Raw genomic sequence first — 19,560 nt, 5'->3', positions numbered from 1 at the left:
GCTGTCTGCCCCGGATTCCTCTGCCCCCTCATGATGCATTTATGTGATATGCTACATGCATATCACATCCTGTACATATACATGTCAGACAAAAAAAACCAAAACGCTCTTTTTGTCCAGTCCCGATCCTTTTTACGGTGTCTTCTGCTCCACCTGCCTCTGCCTGCCATGCGGCTCTTGTTTCATCTTTATCTGAAGCCTCGTCTAATAATAAATGAATCCAGAGCGTGACATTAAAAGGGCCCACTTTGGTTAAAAGGGTTGATAACAATGGGTTGTTTTATAGAGAGGGCGCCGCAGCCTTTTAGAGGGAAGCTGCTGTGCATTCAGAGGAAATACAAGCCCCGACATCACATACAATTTGTCATCTGCGTGTGACGATGTAAAGGAATGAGGCTGATCCATGAATCCTTGTACACTGCGCAAGTCAACATCGTATACGTTTTTTTAAACTGAATCTCCCCCCAGTCCACGTACCGCCCCTGTCACCTGAGAAATAAACCAGTGAGTTCATCAATCATTTTCTATATTGTTCAATGTCATTTATAGTCGATAAAAGAGGAACGCGCGATCCCTCTAATAGTCGAACATGGAAATAAAAGCACTCATGAATTAATGAAGCAAAACTACTCATGCAATTGTTCCGGAGCTGTTCCGGAGGTAAATAAACGTCATCAAAGGGGCAACATCGACATTCTTGGAGCAGCGGACAAATAACTCAAGAGTTGAGCATTTCTGAACCCCTCTCGGCTCCGTGTAAAACAGCTCTGGAATCGAGAGCGAGCATAGATGAGTGCAGGATAATTGCTTTGTGATAGTCATACACCTAACCGGGCCTGATTGCAGCTATGAATCTTTCTAAAAAATTCATAAGATCCATTTCACAAATGACCAAGCCGAGCGTGCAGTCGCTGCACCCGGGCAGGGGAAGGGGAAGCGCGAAGGGTGTGGAGTATATTTAAAAGGGAGAAGCCAGGCAACAGAGGAAAAAAAAGGAGTACAAAACGACAAAGATTTATTCTCAGCCGTGATCAAATATTTATGCCGAGGCATTCAAGTAAAGTTACTTTTTGTGTTCTGATTTAATGAATGATTTGCACGGCGGCGGCGCAGGGAGGCACAGATGTTGGGTGTGCTGGAGCCTGTGCTAATGCCCATTCAGGGGGCCGCGCGGCCATGTGTCAGACTGCAGCAGGATCAAAGCCGAGTGCTGCCGTTGTGGGGACCGCCGCGTGGAGGGTGGCGGGACGGTGAGCACTTCCCCCGGCCCCCAAAGGCCTCCACCGGGCCCCGGCTGCCGAGAGAGAGAGAGAGAGAGAGAGAGAGAGAGAGAGAGAGAGACAGAGGAAAAAAGAATGAGGAAACGTTGTTGAGTTAATAAATGTACAATGCAAGAGTAGGTGATAACATTTTAACAGTTTTTTTGTTATATATGTGTAACATTGAGTTCAGGTACACAGAAAGAATGCATAAAATACACAAGATACCCAATAACATAAAACTACATAAAATATATGGTTGGCCAACTATAAAATGCTTAAAATCTATGCTTTGGTTATCTTATCGTCTTTTTACACCATGTCTTTCTTTTGTTGTTGTTTTTATCATTCTGGCAGAGGTGAGCCTACATTACCTGAACTCTGAATACGTGAAGGGATTGATCCTGAATGTCAGCTGCAGTAAAGGGGAAATGGATCCAGGCGCTGCTGTGACTCCCGTTCACCCTCTGGCATTCTCTAAAACTTTAATGACCACAAGGAGAATCTGATCCGGCCCTTCTTATTCACAGTTTTTATCTTTAGTCTGGATGCTCTGTTTCCAGCAGTAATATAAGTGATCAGGAGGAGGCTGCTATTTGAGGTAAGGAGCAATTAGTTCTGCCAAGCAAGTGAACTGGATTAGATATTTAGTGAAATGAAAAAAAATCGAAGAATAAAAAAAGAACGAAACAATGGAAAAATAATCCAATGAAACCAAAATCGCTACTATTATTCTCTTCTCAGAGGTCAAAACAATAACAATAATATTAATAATAATAAAATGCCTAGCCCTGTCAATATGAGGTAGGCGGCAGGACCAGACAACCTGAGAGGAGGCCGTCAGGGAGCGGGACGTGCTGGCAGACATGGCTGTGGCAGGTGAAATACAAATTCTAACACTTGACCGAGCACCTCGACAGATAAAGGGAGTTTAAAAAAGGCTAAAAGCCTCCATCACTTTCAACAAGACACTGGTACCCCAAACACAGTGTGTCAGCATCTCCAAACACGGTAGAGAGGGAGCTGACAGAATCGCTTTGACAGCCAGCTCATATGTAACATCTTCGATTCTGCCACCTTGGGGAGTTGCCGGGCAGTTTTGCCTCCACTGCCGGGGGGAGATGGGGCCCGGCGTGCGGTGGCAAAGTGGGTTCGGCCTCGTGTGTCTGCGCCGCGCGCCACTTATTGATCCGAGTCAGACAGGGTGTCAGTCTCCACAGCCCACGGATACAGGAGGCAGGCGGCGGTTATCTGTGTCTATTAAGGCATCCACTCTGTGTGTATTGATTGGGAACAACTCGACACTGGTAATTGTCATCAAAATGCCGATTTACAAAAGGATGAGCAGGCTCTGGTAAAGACTGCAGGGTCCGGGGCAGTATGGATTTGCTGGTGGCGCTCCCCCTCCGCGGCTCTCACTACCGGACAAATGCAGTTGTTGTTCGGGGGGAAGCTGGAGGTGTGTGACGCACGGCCTTGTTTCACCTTGGGAGCCTCCGCCTCACGCTGCGCTGGTTCAAAGAGCATGTTGAAAGATGTGGAAAAGGAGGGACGACATTGACGCGTCAGTCTTTGCCAGAGTACATACACACACACACACACACACTCATAGTCACTCGTACAGCCCCCTCACAGACCCCACGCCCCAATTGTTTGCTACAGGGGGGCTAAGCTTTTACAAAAAGGGGCCAAGGTCAAGATTTTCCCCAGTGAGACCGCTCCATTAGCTCCCAGTTTTCCATGACACAGTGCTACAAGGTCCCAGTTCCAGAAACAAACCATCTACAGTAACGTAAAAATAAGAATAAAACAAAGAAAGGTGCTATGTGTGAAACATACCTCCACCTTCTTCAGACATTGCATTTGAGTTCCAGGCTCCAATCACACAGATAATCTGGTTTTTGGAGAGCGCATGTGAGCAATCACAAAATCCAATCTGAATGCTATGAAAGAGCACCTGCAAATCCTTCCAAATCAAGTGCATCAGGCCGACTTTGAAAACATTAGTTGATGCCGGGCCTGGGGGAGAGAGCCTATACACAGCAGTTTTCCTTGACAAGCACAGAGATGCCTATGGGAGGTTTTTTCGGCTGACAGGAAAAGTTGCAGCGGCAGTCTGCAGGGCCTCTGGGGGCCCGACTGGATAAATAGTTCACTGAAAACAGTATGCTCTCTAAGAGGTCACCAAGGAAATACAGCAGAGAGGCAGCCGAGGACAAGGCTTTCTGGTGTTCTCACAGGACCAAATCCTGTTTGTATACTGCCCTTGCTACATTATTACTTAAATACACCAACTGTCCAGAAACTGGAACAAGATACACCATTCAGTCTTATAATGTGTCTATATGTTTTGATCTATTTATAATAATAATAAAAATAATAATAAAAATAATTAAAATAATAATAATAATAATAATAATAATAATAATAATAATAATAATAATAATAATAATAATAATAATAATAATAAATATAGCTGCAGGCAGCAATACGCAAGGTCCAGTTTGATCGTTTTAGGTACGTGTTACAGTTTTGAATTTTTTTGATGTATGTATTACACAAACCCATAGCCAGTGCCAGCTTGTGTGACATGGTGAGACGGGTGTGCACGATGTTCCCCGGAATTCTCTGAACGTAATGATCTCGCAACCTCCTAGTTTGTTGAACGTCAAACTTGTGTCACAGAGCAATGATCAGCTTTTACACCACCTACAGTAACTGCACCCAAAAAAAGACTGCACCCTTTGTGACATCTGGCACTTTTGTGACATCTGCCAGTAACTGTCACACCACAGATACTATATAACCCCAGATGTCACATATATACCTTCATATACTCGATATAAATGCATTTATACATATATATAGCCCCAGAGATCGGGGCTCTCTTCACAGACTCCTGTGTGCAATGTTCTTAAAACTTTGTACTAGCACTTAATACTCGTTTTATCCTTACCTGTTTGTCTTATTTCGCTCCAGCACAAATATCTGACCATCAACATCTGCCAGGTGAGAAAGTACATAAATATACACGTAAATGCATAGTTTGTAATGTGGAACCACGACAGAGTGTCTGAGTCTACACGGCACACTGGACACTGTGTCAATCTACATTCTGTTTAGGAATAGTTGCAACAAGTCAGTCAAGCAGGACCAGCTGAATATTTGGGGTCAAATTTGTTCGGTTTTTAACTAATATCTGCTCCGTATGTGGATCGATTTAGATAAAATTTGAACCACAAGATGCTTGCGACATAGCAGTTTAAAGGACACCCTGTTCGTAGCCTCTGTCATTGTGTTCCAGATACCTTTAACCAGGTTGGACATATTTTGGCGTGAAATGCATTAGACTATATCTGTGATATTGATCAGATTTGGTTGTTTTTTCGCTCATTTCTGCTCCATATGTGGATTGATTTAACAGAAACTTCAACAACGAGGTGTAACATACTGGTTCATACAAGACGTAACCGTGTTCGTAGCTTCTGCCGTTGTTGTGTTCCAGATTTCTATTTCAAAATTCAGAGAATTTTCCCGGAACAATATAAATTGTATTATTGATAATAATAATAATAATAATAATGATAATTGTATTATTATTATTATTATTATTAATAATAATAATAATAATAATAATAATAATAACTATATAATAATAATGACAGCTAAAATTGTGGTTCTTTCAGGCACATTATATCTAATTTTCAGCAGTATGTCCATAACAGACTCTATACTACTCTACACCTATAAAGGAAGGAATCTGTCTGTCTGTGTCTGTATGTCCTTCGATTATCATGTCCTTAAATTATTTTGACAACCCTTCATCTGATCTATTTCACACTTGGCCGGTGTATTGCTGGGGACCCAAGGACATGCAGTGTCGAATTTGCTGCAACACACGCTACAGGCTACAATTGAAATGTTAATAACCTTTCAATAAACAGCGACCGGTGGGGGGCGAGGCTTCGGGCTCTGCAACTGAGTCACAAAAAGACTTTCCAAGGTATATGATTTTAACTGGCAGTTTCATCTTCCACTGTGGAGCAGTGGACTGAATCTTAACATTTTGTTAAACTGTGCCATTAAAAATGTCTCTGAAAGTAAATTTTGAATGGCCATGCACTAGTTATTCAAATAACTAAAATCTTTTCCAACAAAAACTCACATTTAGTATTTATTGCCCTAGTGAAACCTCAATAACAAGCCAACATTTGCACACACTGAGGTACAGTATAAACTAAAGAATAAGGAATCCATGAGGGAATCAAGTTACTCTTATTGTTTCCCTTTAGTTGAGCAGATTAAATATAAATGGATATGTGATAGCAGTGACCTGAGATAAGCCTCTAAACATGGCCAGCCGCTCTCCACATGCCTCCATCTAACAAACAGACTTGATGTGGTAGAAGGTAACGCTATCAAATACAACTCCACGTGTCAAAGGTTGGTCAATATATTAATTATTCGAAATTAATACCTTTGTTTATAGGTTACCCAGCCAATTTACATAATTCAATTCTATTTATGTCATTCTGAAATTTGAAGCCACAGACGCTGTTGATTATTTTTTACGTGTTAGACTGCAATTTAATGGAAGTGTCTAAGCAGTGGAGGCTTAAACTTAAAACACTTACAAAAGCATTTCTTTTTTGTAAACATCCAGAAATCAATATCCTGTAAATCTGACTTTACAATGGAGATTTACAATTAGAATTTGCTGGCCGAAAATGAAGAAGACAAGGATTTGTGTCAGGTGAAATACAGAGGAACTTGAATTAGATTAGAAATTAGACCCTCCAGACAAACAGTGCCCTCCGGAGTTGGAAACAGAACACTAGTTTACACGGCACGTTACAGAAAGATGCAGTGAGTCGAAATGGAGACAGTTTGACACTCCTTGTCCAGGACCTCCATAGTCTACGGTGAGACGTTCACACCAAGCTGCCTTGCACTGAGATATGACAATAACAACATGAAAAATCATGAAGCCCAGGGGACACTGAAGATATGGCCCCTTGAATATTAAAATCAAACTGAAGTGATTCCCTCCCTGAAACCCCAAAGAAAATGTGTAGATTTTTTTTTCCAGAATAAAAAAAACAAAAAAAGCCTGAGCTGACCTTGAACTAAAAAAAAAACGATGCACTGCTCTGTATTCTTATATCATGCTCAATATTTTATGTAATTGACCTGGTGATCTGTTTTATTGTTTTATTAACAACCACAGTGTTTATGAACAAGGCCGTCATAACGTAATGACCGCGTTCGGCCTTTATTTACTCTAATATACCCGAACCCAGGAGGCCTCTAAACAAAGCGAAACTTCATCAGCCTGCAATTAGAAATGACAAAATCCGGGACAAACACAGGACTGAGTGCGGCTCTGCGCCCCTATATTTGTTTTGGGTCTTTTGTTTAAGGCTTTCATCACACGGCAATACACAGAGCAAACCTCGCCGGCAGATGTCGGCTAAATCCCACCGTTCAAACACGCGCCTGTCTTCATTCATCTCAAATCAGGGCCTGAGCTGTCTCTCTACTGGAGTTGTCTACATGGGGCAGGAAGTGATTGTACTTTCCATTATAACACACACGCACGCACACACACGCATACGCACACAGGGAGCATCGGGGAGAAAGGGCCGTCTGTCCCTTTGAAGCCTTTGTGAATCTATTGTCACTGAGTAATCAGAGAGAGGCATTCTTAATCCTCATGTGTCTCCCATGTCTTTCACTTAATAACAATTAATTTAACCTGGGTGGATTTTCTTTTTGCCCAATAAACAATCTCATTGCAATGATGTTTGGACCACTATGGGTCATATAGATAGAGCAGGGATGCCGACAGTTTCTATGGCTCGAATTCCACGTTTTTCAGGGCATAGCTTACGGAATCTACCCACCGTAACGTCTTAATACAATTTGAAAATTATACCGGCCCAGTGTCCATTTTTAATGCTTAATAATTACAAAATATAGATTTTGTTTCAAAGTGAAAAAAAACTAAACATGTAAAGCAGTTCAATATATTTTAACAGGGTTTCATCTATAAAATTAAGATTTATTGTAGCACAGTGTAAGACTACATAAATGTCACAAATGGAATCAAAGTGACAGCAAATACGTGTCCCTAAGTAGATAACAAATGACCCACATAAGATAGCAGCAATGTCAATCCTGGGAATCCTCATCAAAATGTTGTTTTCTTCACTTATTTGACCAGATTTTATTCCGTTCCGGTGTAAGCCCGGTATTATGTAATATGCATTCATTACATCGAATCAAACACACAGACCTCTTCAAATGTCCCTAGTGTATTTGGGGTTCCCTGCAAATGTTAAGGACCTCTCAAGCTTGTGTTTCTACAGGACTGGGAGAGTATGATCCATCCAGAGCCTTCCAGACAGTTCTGTATTTCCTGTGCGCACAGGGAAGCAGTCCGGTTTAATCCTATTACACCTCACAAAGAAAGATAAGAGGTTTATGTGAGGGCTTCTTACAGGCCAGCTTGCTGTCTTGAATCTTTTACAAGAGCTTCATATTTGGCCGAATCCTAGCGCTGATACTGGACAGTTCATCTGGATGGTTGACATCAAACCTCAACACACAGGATTTGTTGCGAGTGCAAGGATTGGCTGTGGGGCCGTGGATATGCTGGAAATGCCTGTGGATCAGACCAATGATGTAATCCAGAAATGGGTAAGTCGCGAGGAAAACCTTTCTCATGTGGCCTGGCAGATAGGAAAGCATTTCTGCCATGCATGCTGTAACACAACTCTTCTGATGCAAAGTATTAAATGTGCCGAATGCTCACAAGCAAATAGTTATTTTATACATTACGTAATATATTCTGTGGCATACTTGAAAAACATCACAAACATGGTTGTGTGTTTAAGTTGAATTATATTTGGATTGATTTAACTTGTGATTTTTTTAAAGCATTAACATAGACCTCACCCTGTACTCTTGAATACCATAAAAAAGGTGGAAAAAGTTTACCTGATCATTATTTAAGATCAGGAGACTTTTTTTTTCGTATTACAAACAATCAAGGCTAAAACAAAACCAGTGAACCAAATAACCCTAAAAAAAGCACGTCTTATTAATCATTACCTTCTGTTTTCTTAGAGAGATACCCCAGATGGGGGCTGGACGGCAGAAGACCACCAGCTCTTCAAGGACATCACAATCACATGTCTTGCTCAGGGCCAAAGTGCACAACTACTAACTTTTCTTCAGGATGTGAAAAACCAGGTACATCCCACATTCCTGAATTCACAACCCACACAAATATTGATTAGTTTGTCGTGAACCAGTCCCACCTTGGCGCCTGGACCGATCTGTTAACGATCCCAGAGGAAAGTAACAGTGAAAAGGCAAACCGAGGCCTCCTCAGTTAATTTGCTCCAGACAACACAGCAGCACCCACGTCCCTGCTTGCTGACTGTGCTAAACAGCCCCAGTCAGGCTGTGCTGCATGCCAGTTGGCCTTCTGACCAAGGAGGTGTCAGGAGGAAACTCGCAGTCTGATTTCTCGCTCCACTGATAACCCTCTACAGCAACATGGCACGCCTCTAAATGACTGCCCTTGCTTTCCCCCTCCTTACTCTTCCTACTCATGTACATCTCAGTTAGGGGAATAATTTGCTTTGCTACTCTCTTGTAAAGTTAAAACATAGACGGCATTCTTTTAAGTTTACCAGCATCGACGGCCCATGCCTTCTGAAGGGTTGTATGCAATATAAATGTCTACTTTATTTATGTGCAGTAGCATGCAAGCACATTGTGTAAACAGCAGTGGGAAGTGATTATAACTTACTTAGGCCTACTGGAATACACTGCTGAGCCTTGTTGTAGGTGTACTTGAACTTAATCTATCAGTGAAGTAAAGTGTTGACTTAATAACTTCACTGACCTGCACTCAACCGGAAAACTTCAGGAGGTGGCTGATTATCTGCTGTGTAGCTCTGACAGTATAAGAGTTGCACCTTATTCTGTTGACTAATAAACATCAGTTACATTTATTTATTGATTTATTTATTTTCAAACCTGCGCTGTCAGCATGCTTGGCATACAACAGAGTATTTGTGCCATTGCATATAGGACAGTGAATGTGCAAGTGGAGTTCAAATTCTCAACCTAAACTCTTTATTCATTCTTTAATCATAAAGAACGTTTTTTTTGTGCTACAACCCTGGTTTTATGAATGAAGAACGGGAGTTCTTACTCTGCCTTAAGCTGTCTCCAAACAGCTCCACTGAATAAAGCTTAAAGCCCTTTTTAACCAGCAAAGTCTCAACTTGGCCTTGACGGACTGTGATTGGGCCACTCGGGCACCCATCAAAAGGCCAACACCAAAACCAGATCCCACTTTGGGGTCAGCGACCAGACACATGGGCATAACCGGGGAGTGCCTTGCATAAACCTGGATGCCAGAATGTGACTGCCCGGTGGCTTGCCATTCACTACATTACAGACAGACCGATATAGTGCCCAAGTACACCTTGAGGGTGGAAGGCACCAAGCCTCTTTCATGCAGGCCTTGGAGGAAACTGAGTATGAGCCCAATATTGCAGCGTAATCTCCACGCTCCACACACCAGCGCTCAAAAGCTAGCTGGATGTGTAAAGTGCCCTGGTTGACGGGGCTCTAGGTAAACCTTTGTTTAATAGCCGGTCCCGCTTAGGGGCCAGGCAACCAGTTTCCACTTGCGAGGAGCAGGATTGAAGATTTCCCCCGCTGCCTGTGTCACGAGGTCCAACAACAAGCCCCCTCGGCATACCCACGATGAGGGACCTCAAGTCCGCAAACCAAGTCTGTGCCGGCCACTAAGGGGCCACCAGAACCAGTTCCACCCTTTCCCCCCGCACCTTGTTCAGCACCTACTTGCACAGTGGGAGGGGAGGGAATGCATACAGACGAGCCCGACTCCAGTGCTGAGCCAGGGCACCCTTGCCCAAAGTGAGGGGTGGCGCCAATCCGACGCTTGCGCCCCCCACCTCGATAATAAGTCAGCTTCCAGGTATTGCCAGCCCTGAAAGTGGGGGGTGGGAATGGGCCCAGAGCAAAATCCTTGACACCACCTGATGCATGGCTAGGGAGCGGACGCCAGCCTGATGATTTATATAAGCAATCGTGGTTGTGTTGTTGTTGTATTGTTGTTGAAAATGGCAATGCCCTGTATGGCAGCAGCTACTCCGGCTCTCGATAGTAATGTGTGATTTATGTCAGTAAATATACTGTCTATTCCGACAGTCAAATACGAGACTAGTCTACAATCATAGTACTTTGCTCGGACTTCGTGCATCCAACCATACATATTGTGTTGTCTGTCTATGCTGTCCATTATGTCTCTTTTTTGTTGTGCTACATGTATTTGCCTTTTATGTCTATATTTGCACATTGAGAGTCCTTGTTGTATGGTCTGAATGACAATAAAGTTCACTTTGACTTTGTTGTCGGAATGTATCAGGATATGGTGTCCCCTCAGCCCCAGTGCAAAGTGTAACAGGGCCAATTGCGCTGCCTTCAATTCCAACACATTGATGTGCCGGGTTTCGTGGGCCCCCCAGTGCCCACTGACCATCCGGCCCTCGCAAACAGCACCCCAGCTGTAAAGGGAGGCTTCGGTTTTTATCACCACGTGCAGTGTCAGCAGACCCAGCGGGGGCCCCTTTCATGAGGTTGCTAGGGGTCAGGCCGTCTCGACACTTCCCCTCAACAACCCTCTCCTGCGTAATGGTCAGTACCCGGGAGAGGTCCCTGGATGGACGCATCTGCTGTTCTATAAACCAGCGTTGCAGGGGTCTCATCCTGATCGGACCCGATCATAATCTGACGTGCCCTGGCGACCTTGTACAGGGACAGTGTGTGAGCTGCTGTGACCACAGCCAACCCCCTTGTCTAAGTCAGTCATATGCGGGAAGCATATGACTGACTGACTGTGAGTCCAGATTAAGACCCAAGTACACAGTGCACTGGGCTGGAACCAGAGTGTTTGTGGTAGATCCGCCTGCCACGCCACCCAAGTGGCGTTTCCAGGGCCCTCCAACACAGAGACATGGGCAGTGAGGTTGCAAACGCACCAGTTTATTTTATAGAGTGGGCAAGATGGAAAAAGCCGAGAGCAGATGGAACATTGTCATGACAGAGGGCTCCCCTGTGTGTGTGGGGATGGGGTTTTTACCCGTTGCTCATTGATTGCTCTGACAAGCAACAGGCGTACAGCCCTGATCCCGGGCCCAATTACCTGGACCCAAGACAGGTTTGGCACCACACCACATAGTTCCACCACCAAAATGACCCCCCTCCCACACCCCCCTACTAAGCAGAGAGAGAAAAAAATAAAAAATTACAATAACCTGCCTGGACTCTGAACCAGGGTTCCTATACCTTACATAATAAAACACCGGACTCTGAAACAGGGTTCCCATACTAACATAATAAAAAAAAAAACAGACTCTGAAACATGGTTCCTATACCTTAAATAAACAAAAAGTGTGCCAACAAAACAGTCCCCTTTCCAGGAAACCTGGAACCCCGGAACAGCATGGCCCATGGGCGACCTTCCCCCAGGGCGGCAAACAGACTACCCCTTCCTCCCTTCCGGCGCATGGGGCCTCGGTGCTGCTGTGCTGGCTGGTGGAGGTGTAGCCGGCCTTGGTTGTTGCAGGGGCTGCTTAGAGGGGTGGCCCGGCTGCTGGGCTGTTGGATGGTCCCTGCGATGGCTGCTGGGCGGAGCAGCTAGCTAGCTAGCTAGCTAGCCCGCCTGCAGCTAGCTAGCAGCTGGGGGGGGTGCTTCCCCCGGTCCAAGAAAATCTCAGTATCAAGATTTTAATTTCAGCATTTCTTCCCCTGAAATATACAGTTTAATCATACAGCCTCCTTGTTTTAATAGACTCCTTTAAGTTTTTTTGTAAAATCTCTGTAAAAATTCTAAATCTACATAAAACACAAATGTTTTTTCTTTTAATCAGGGAATTGTAAGATCTATGGGCTGCAATCTGCTGGGTCCAATTGCAAATGAAATCGTTAGAAAGCAGAAGAGTTTGGGTCACTGCGAGGCTGCTATGACTCACCTAACCAAGGTCAGTACAATATATCAATGAGTGTCTTAATTACAATATTCAGGTGGTGAAATGTGCAAAATATGTCTTCCACTCTCCAGACTTGCAAGCCCAACGAGCTCCTTCGTGGCATGCTGGAACTGATAGAAGACATCGACCCTGATGTTATTGCGGACACCATCACAGCACTCACTCCACATCTTCAAACGGGTAAACGCACGGTTCATATGCTACAACCATTTATATGGGAGTCAGGACTGTGTCTTCAGTTGTCCCGTCAATAAACTAAACACAGCTACCAAAAGAAGACATCCGGCGCCACCTGCTGTACACTAATGACATCTAACACCCCGTGTCTCCCAGTCATCCTCCTGATGGAGGATAAAGCAGCCCCTCTGGGCTTGGCTCTGAGCGCCCTTCAGAAGCAGATTTCTCGCCTACCTGTGCCTTACACACAGCAACACGAGGAGGAGGACCAGTACGGTCTGTGTCGCAGCTGCTCTGCCTTGGCTGAATTCGTGAAGCCCTTTGTGGAAGAAGTGCAAAGTGACGATGGCAAAACTTCCGCTGCTCCAGGAGACTTGAAGGCTGAGCTCTACAATTTGTACGTTTATGTCTAAGTGTTGTGCATTTGGTGGATCATCTATCTAATCTACCATCTATATTCAAGACAGCATATAACAAAACAAGCCGCCCAATTTATTGATAACTAATTTTCCTTTTTGCTATAGCTGCATAGGGTGCTTAAGGGAGCCTCTACTTCAATCCCAACTAGACCAAAGTAGAAAATCCCAGTTGTGGTTCTTTGCAACAGAGATAATGGTAAGGATATTTGATTTAATCTATGGTGCAATTATTTAGTGGATATTGCTTTTCAAGCCCTCTACACCCCCTACTACCAGAGGACACTGCTGGCTGTCAGAAAGAACATACCAGATCTTCTGTTTTACATAAGGCCAAGGAGAAGTATTCTGTGGGACAATCCTGAGACCAAGGAGTCAAGGGCATGTATAGCTTACCTGCTGTTTGTCCAGCACATTGCTATGGAGAGCTTTCCAGCAGTATTGAGGTAAGTCCGCAGTCCATAACTCCATGTAACATGGTAGTTGGTCCGGTGGTTAGGGTTCGGCCACCCCCATAAGAGTAACACCACAACCAACAAAAGTTGTCCTGTTTCTGTTACAGCCCTGTCTTTATTCTCGAGCGCAACATGGAATACATAAATCTACTGCTTAATAGGTACGTATCAGTCCAGTTGGGACTGCATATGGCCTCGATTAAAAAAGGGGACATCTGAAAATAATCTACAAATTGGTTTCTCCAACAGAAAAGACGAATCATTCTTGCTCAAAGGACTGGTAGGGCTAAAACAAAATGAAGTAGATACTGCAGTAAAAAACAACAACAAAAAAAAACATTGGCCTACACAGCTGAATTAGTTGTGCTTTAGTCAAGAACTGTGTGATATCATTTTTTCCACAGGAGCTCTATGCCAAAAGTTTGGCGTATGTGCAGGACCGCAGCCTTCCAGTGAATCTGCTGGGACTTGAGATTTTCTACACTGTTCCACAGGTACACAGCCATGCATCCTACACAGGCACACATACTGTATGGTATGTCATGGGTCATACTAGCAATAATACCTAATATGCCAACTACAACCAACACCCATCTGCCATAGTCAAATGTATTTTTCAACCACTCACTCTTGATTCAGCTTTTTTAGCAAGCAACACAATAAGTGAGATTTTGCTTGTTGGCGTTCCACATTATCATGGCTTTCATGTTTACAATTACCATGATAAGCTTCTATGGAAAACTTTTGTTTAATGTATTAAAATAGAACAAATAACCAACAACCAAGGCCATTAAAGCCAGCCTTCTGCCACTCCTTTTTCAGAACTTGCGTAAAATTCTCACCGACTGTCCAATGCAACACTTGGTGAGTACATAAAAACAAAACATGTGAAAATACTTGAACAATATATTTGAGGTATTCATGGAAATCAATGAATCTGATCTTTCCCAGAGAGAGAGAGCACTTCAGGTTTTTCAGCTCTTCATAAACAAATTAGATGCTGAGGCAAAGCACAGATTCTTCAGGTAAGAATACAGGGGAGGAGAAAATCTTCAATAAAGATTAAATATATAGGTGTATTGGCCAACTGAAGAAAAAATCTGATATTTAACAAGGCCAGCACAGACAATGAATTTTTTCATCAAAGTCGTATTATTATTTTGCAGGTGCATGTTAAAAACCAGCTCTCATGCGGGAGTAGAGGGATTTGTAATAAAAAACATAAAAAATGAAGTCAAGTTCTCAATGGAGGTAAGATAAATAATAATATGCCATTTTTTAATCTGCTCTGTAATTAATAGATCTGGCTAAGTTGGTTTGTTAAGCTGCTGTTGTAATTGCGTGAAGTACCAAATCAAATATTGAACACAGATGTTTTCCATGTGTGAAGTGCTCAACAATTAAACACGTGCCATGGTCTTGTGACTATTTAAGGCAGATTTGGCTAAAGATAAAGCAAAATAAATGTTTTTAATTTGAAGATGCTAAAGGGCCTCAAATATGTTTTTGATAAATATATTCTAGGTAACACACACACACACACACACACGCACATATATATATAATATATGTGTGTATATATATATGTGTATATACGTATGTATATACATATATGTGTATATATACATATATATGTGTGTATATATATGTATATATATATATGTATATGCATATACATATATATATATATACGTATATGCATACACATATATATAAATACACACACACATATATATATATATATAAATACACACACACATATATATATATATAAATATATATATATATATAAAACTTCCTCATATTTTAGTGATAACTGATTTGATAAGATGGGTATGTGCATGTGTGACCCCTCATGTCTTCCTAGCCCGGCAAAGGCAATGGATGGTTTCTCGGAGCCGAGTTTCCTTCTCTGCTGGAACTGGTTCTGACTTTGCAACAAGGGGCTGAGACAGACTTGCTTCATGGGATGGACAGGTGAGTGAAAACCGAAACCCCAAAAAAAAAGATTGCCAAGTGGAACCAGTTCAAATGCCATTCTGACATCAAGATGCATTTCAGCTGTTATAACACACATTTGATTTAGATTCAAATGCAGGCCTTCAGTTTTGGACGATGCAGGCAAATTGTCAAAAATGGTGCTTTATAGGGCAGTGATGTAACTGGGACTAACACACAAAACCCGTGTCTTTCTCGTCACAGGATAATGGAGAGTCTGAATCTTCTACGTTTTCTCCTCATTAGAGACAGGGAATGGAAGCGCAACGTGAGTCATTCCATCTCAGCAGTTACATCACACCATCCATCACCTCAGGTGCTGGATGCTAAAATACTGACGACTCTTCTTCCCCATTTGTAGTCAGGCGTGTGGGCAGAGCTGTGCCGACTCAAACGCGAATACCTGAAAATGCTGCGTGTGTCCCTCAGCATCTCCAGAGCCTATTATGCAGGTGAAGTGAAGGCGCTGAGAGAGGATCACAAGCTCAAAGCAAAGGGTAGGAACTATTTGCCAACCTTTGCGCCATGATTCCTCTGCTGTACACCCTGGCAAGAAGTGCCAACACTGCAACCCCGATGGATTTATTCATACGTGCTTACGTTCCCGTCCTTCTCTAGAGGCCAGAGTCACAGCTAAATCAACAGGGTTAGTCAAAAACTTGACTGTGAGACACAAGAAGGACTCGGATATGTCGCCAGAGGTCCAGTACCAGGTACAAGCATACCTTGTATTACCAGCTGTCTTTGATTTGACGTAAGTAGGAGAAAAGGGGCTAAAAAAAAAAAAAACATCTGAAACTATTACTTTTCAGGTACTGCAGAGCGCTCTGGTGACCTTTGACCTGATGGAGAGCCTTATTGTCCGCATTGAAGAAATAACTGAGGAGAAGGCGAAGATTCAAAATTAAGCAGATACTCTACAAAAGTGTTAGAATATTGAGTTATTTCACTGTACTTACACAGTAACAGTTTTATACATTGGAATGAATAGCAAGTCTCTTAATACTTCTGTTTTATTATGTTTTTAATATATATGTGGTTAAGTTAGGATTCATGGCAAAGCCAGAAGGACTTGAGACGACAACATGTTAGTTGACAACCACCAGCTCACCCAAGTTTCATATCGCTCAGCATTTTCCACACTGGACTGTCTTCAATGATGTGTTCCCTAGCCACAGACAAGCGGTTGCGGATGATGTCAACATGGGGCTTGCTAGTGACCTGTAGACACATTTCAAATATCACATTCCAATTTTTTTATTTTCACTACAGTGCGAGTGCATCGCAATGAAGTTTGACGAACAATTCTGTAGAGTACAAATGTCTCTCTGAAGAAAACTTTAAACATGCTGCGAGCATATGAAGCATATTGAAGCAGATTTTGAAAAATTGTGATTTGTGTCTTTTCAATTTCCATGTAATTTCCCTAACACGTCACAAGCAAGTAATGTGCGTGACCACGGAAACAAAATACAGTATATCTAGAGCGCAACCTGTATGAAACTCTGTTCTTCAACACCACCTGAATAAATGATTGCCAGTACCTTGGAAATTTTCAACATTGCGTCGACAATTTCTGCGTCGTTCTGCACAGGTAGAATTCTGAGATTGCAGCCAAACAATCTGAGGAAGAAGTGTAACAGATTTTAAGTTGAGTGTTTTAAAATAATGACTCATCATGCCTTTGTACTTTATATCTGCCCATAGTAAACGGCCGGGCGGTTTAACATTTCACTTAAACGGACAAAGTGGCAAATCTCAACAAAACCTCACCATTATTAGTGGAGGAAATATACACCGATCAGCCAAAACATCAAAACCATCACTAATAACCGCTGATATTGTGTAGCTCCCCTTTCCTCCAAAACAGCTCTGACCTGTCGAGGCATGGACTCTACAAGGCCTCTCAAGGTGTCCTGTGGTATCTGGCACTAAGACGTTAGCAGCCGATCCTTTGTCCTGGAAGTTGTGATGCCATGGAAAGGTCAGATTGTTTCAGAACATCCCACAGGTGTTTAATCGGCTTGAGTTCTGAAGAATTTGGAGGGCAAGTCAACACCTTGAACGCTCTCTGCAACAATGTTTAGGTAGGTGGTACGTGTCAAAGTAACATCCGCATGAATGCCAGGACCCAAGGTTTCCAAGCGGAACATCGCCCAGAGCATCACACTGCCTCTGCCGGCTTGACTTCTTCCCATAGTGCATCCTGGTGCCATCGCTTCCCTGGGTAAACAACGCGTATGATGTAAAAATATGTGATTCATCAGACCAGGCCACCTTTTTCCATTGCTCCATGGTCCAGTTCAGTTCTGCGCATGTTCCCATTGTAGGCACTTTCGGTGGTGGACAGGGGTCAGCATGGGCACTCTGACCGGTCTGCAGCTTCGAAACCCCATACGCAGCCAGCTGTGATGCGCTGTGTGTTCTGACACCTTTCTATCACAGCAGCATTAACTTTTTCAGCAATTTGTGCTACAGCAGCTCTTCTGTGGGATCGGACAGATGGGATAGACTTCGCTCCCCACGTGCATCAATGAGCCTTAGGCACCCATGACCCTGTCACCGGTTGTCCTTCCTTTGACCGCTTTTGGTAGGTACTAACCACTGCATACGGGGAACACCCCACAAGACCTGTCGTTTTGAAGATGCTCTGACCCAGTTGTCTAGCCATCACAACTTGGCCCTTGTCAAAGTGGTTCAGATCCTTGCGCTTGCCCACTTTTCCAGCTTCCAACACATCAACTTCAAGAACTGACTGTTCACTTGCTGCCTAATATATCCCACCCCGTGACAGGTGCCATTGGAACAAGATGAGCAATGTGATTCACTTCACCTGTCAATGGTTTTAATGTTGTGGCTGATTGGTGTGTGTGTGTGTCTATGTGTATAAAACGCTCATAAAACCATGTAGCACCTTTGTTGGAGATCTGATAATGTGTCCAATTCTCTTTTCCCGTGAAGAGGAGCACACAGAAGTAGGAAACCGTTCCGGTGGATATGAACAAAATGGCCGACCCTCTCCAGCAGTCTGGCCTTGTTCACGGCATTCTCGGGGAGTTCTTGTAGGTGAACAACCAAAAATGCAGTACCTGACAAAGGACAGCACGTGACAAATGACACAACTTTGTGGCACACCGGCATGTGGCTTGCGTTGCGTTTGAAAGTATATTTAATAGGGGCGGGCGGATCGATACCAAAAGTATCGACACTGCGTCTTGTTCCGATGAGCGATTCCAGCGTCAGTAAGGTATCGGCGATCTGGCCCTGGTATTACTTGGTATCGGATCGAAACCAACCTTTGCAGTAGTCCCCACCCCGAACATTTCATTTTAAGCTCAATAAAAGGAGTTGGAACTAATTGGGTTCTTCAACCAACCCCCCCCCTTCATGCAGTCTACTGAAGAGAAGTTCTGCCCGTGTACCTGCTGCGGGGAAAACAAATGCTCCGGGAGCCACGTTGTCAGAAAACCGGACGCGGTGCTGCTGGGCGAGGAGCCTTCGCGACGTGTCGTGGTGCTAGTTATATGGAGGAACACGTCATTCACGAACAAATATAATATCTTTAATTAATATAATAATAATAATAATAATAATAATAATAAATAATAATAATAACAATAACAGCTAATACAAATATTAAGTTATAATAGTTATAATATAATAATAAAAATGGCTAATAATAGTAAATAATAATTATAATTACTATTAATAACAATAATAATTGTTCGAAGTCGATCTACAAGTAGTTTCAGCATTCCGGGCTTCTAAATAATTATATTCAAGTTCCAAGTTCAAGTTCAAGAGATTATTCATTGCGAGGACATCGACAGACGTATCCCAAACAAAGTTTATAGACGCCTCACGTTACCTGGAGGGACGTGTTGATTACAATGGTGGTTTTCCACTGAACGGTGTGTTCGGGTTGAGCTGTCATTTCGAAAAATTCCGGGACAGTGAATCAAGACGCTGCGCGGGCCTGGCACCACCCGTTGTTCCCACTGCGCGCGTCCACGGGAACTAGGCTGTAACGCGCACGGGCATGCAAAACCCCAAAGGGTCAGATTTATGGTAAGAAAGTAGTTGTTTCTTTTTTTCATTGACGATACACCACCAATTCAAAATATATTCAATTCATTTTAGATTAAAAAAAAAAAAAAAA

General features: G+C 43.1%; 2 protein-coding genes across 2 annotated transcripts; one reads left to right on the top strand and one right to left on the bottom strand.

Annotated features, from left to right (window-relative positions):
* Nucleotides 1-887: 887 nt before the first annotated feature.
* glmnb (glomulin, FKBP associated protein b) lies at nt 888-16,309 on the top strand (the record flags this gene model as incomplete). The annotated part of the gene is made up of 20 exons (XM_079997706.1): nt 888-952; nt 1,163-1,250; nt 4,239-4,268; nt 8,388-8,513; nt 12,236-12,346; nt 12,427-12,535; nt 12,689-12,929; nt 13,057-13,147; nt 13,228-13,394; nt 13,511-13,564; nt 13,653-13,683; nt 13,808-13,897; nt 14,226-14,267; nt 14,355-14,428; nt 14,570-14,654; nt 15,271-15,380; nt 15,606-15,717; nt 15,763-15,898; nt 16,020-16,114; nt 16,214-16,309. 20 exons carry the CDS (start codon nt 888-890, stop codon nt 16,307-16,309), a joined length of 1,953 nt encoding a protein of 650 aa, XP_079853832.1.
* A 199-nt stretch (nt 16,310-16,508) lies between these two features.
* On the bottom strand, nt 16,509-19,396 carry cUnh1orf146 (chromosome Un C1orf146 homolog; the record flags this gene model as incomplete). The annotated part of the gene is made up of 5 exons (XM_079997694.1): nt 19,270-19,396; nt 18,824-18,917; nt 18,316-18,490; nt 16,946-17,024; nt 16,509-16,622 (listed from the first exon to the last, which is right to left on the bottom strand). Exons 1-5 carry the CDS (start codon nt 19,333-19,335, stop codon nt 16,509-16,511), a joined length of 528 nt encoding a protein of 175 aa, XP_079853820.1. The 5' UTR covers nt 19,336-19,396.
* Between the last annotated feature and the right edge of the window lie 164 nt (nt 19,397-19,560).

This window comes from Zeus faber (assembly GCF_960531495.2).
Source record: "Zeus faber genome assembly, chromosome: 1".
NCBI lineage: Eukaryota > Metazoa > Chordata > Actinopteri > Zeiformes > Zeidae > Zeus > Zeus faber.
This window is presented reverse-complemented; position numbering and strand designations above follow the sequence as displayed.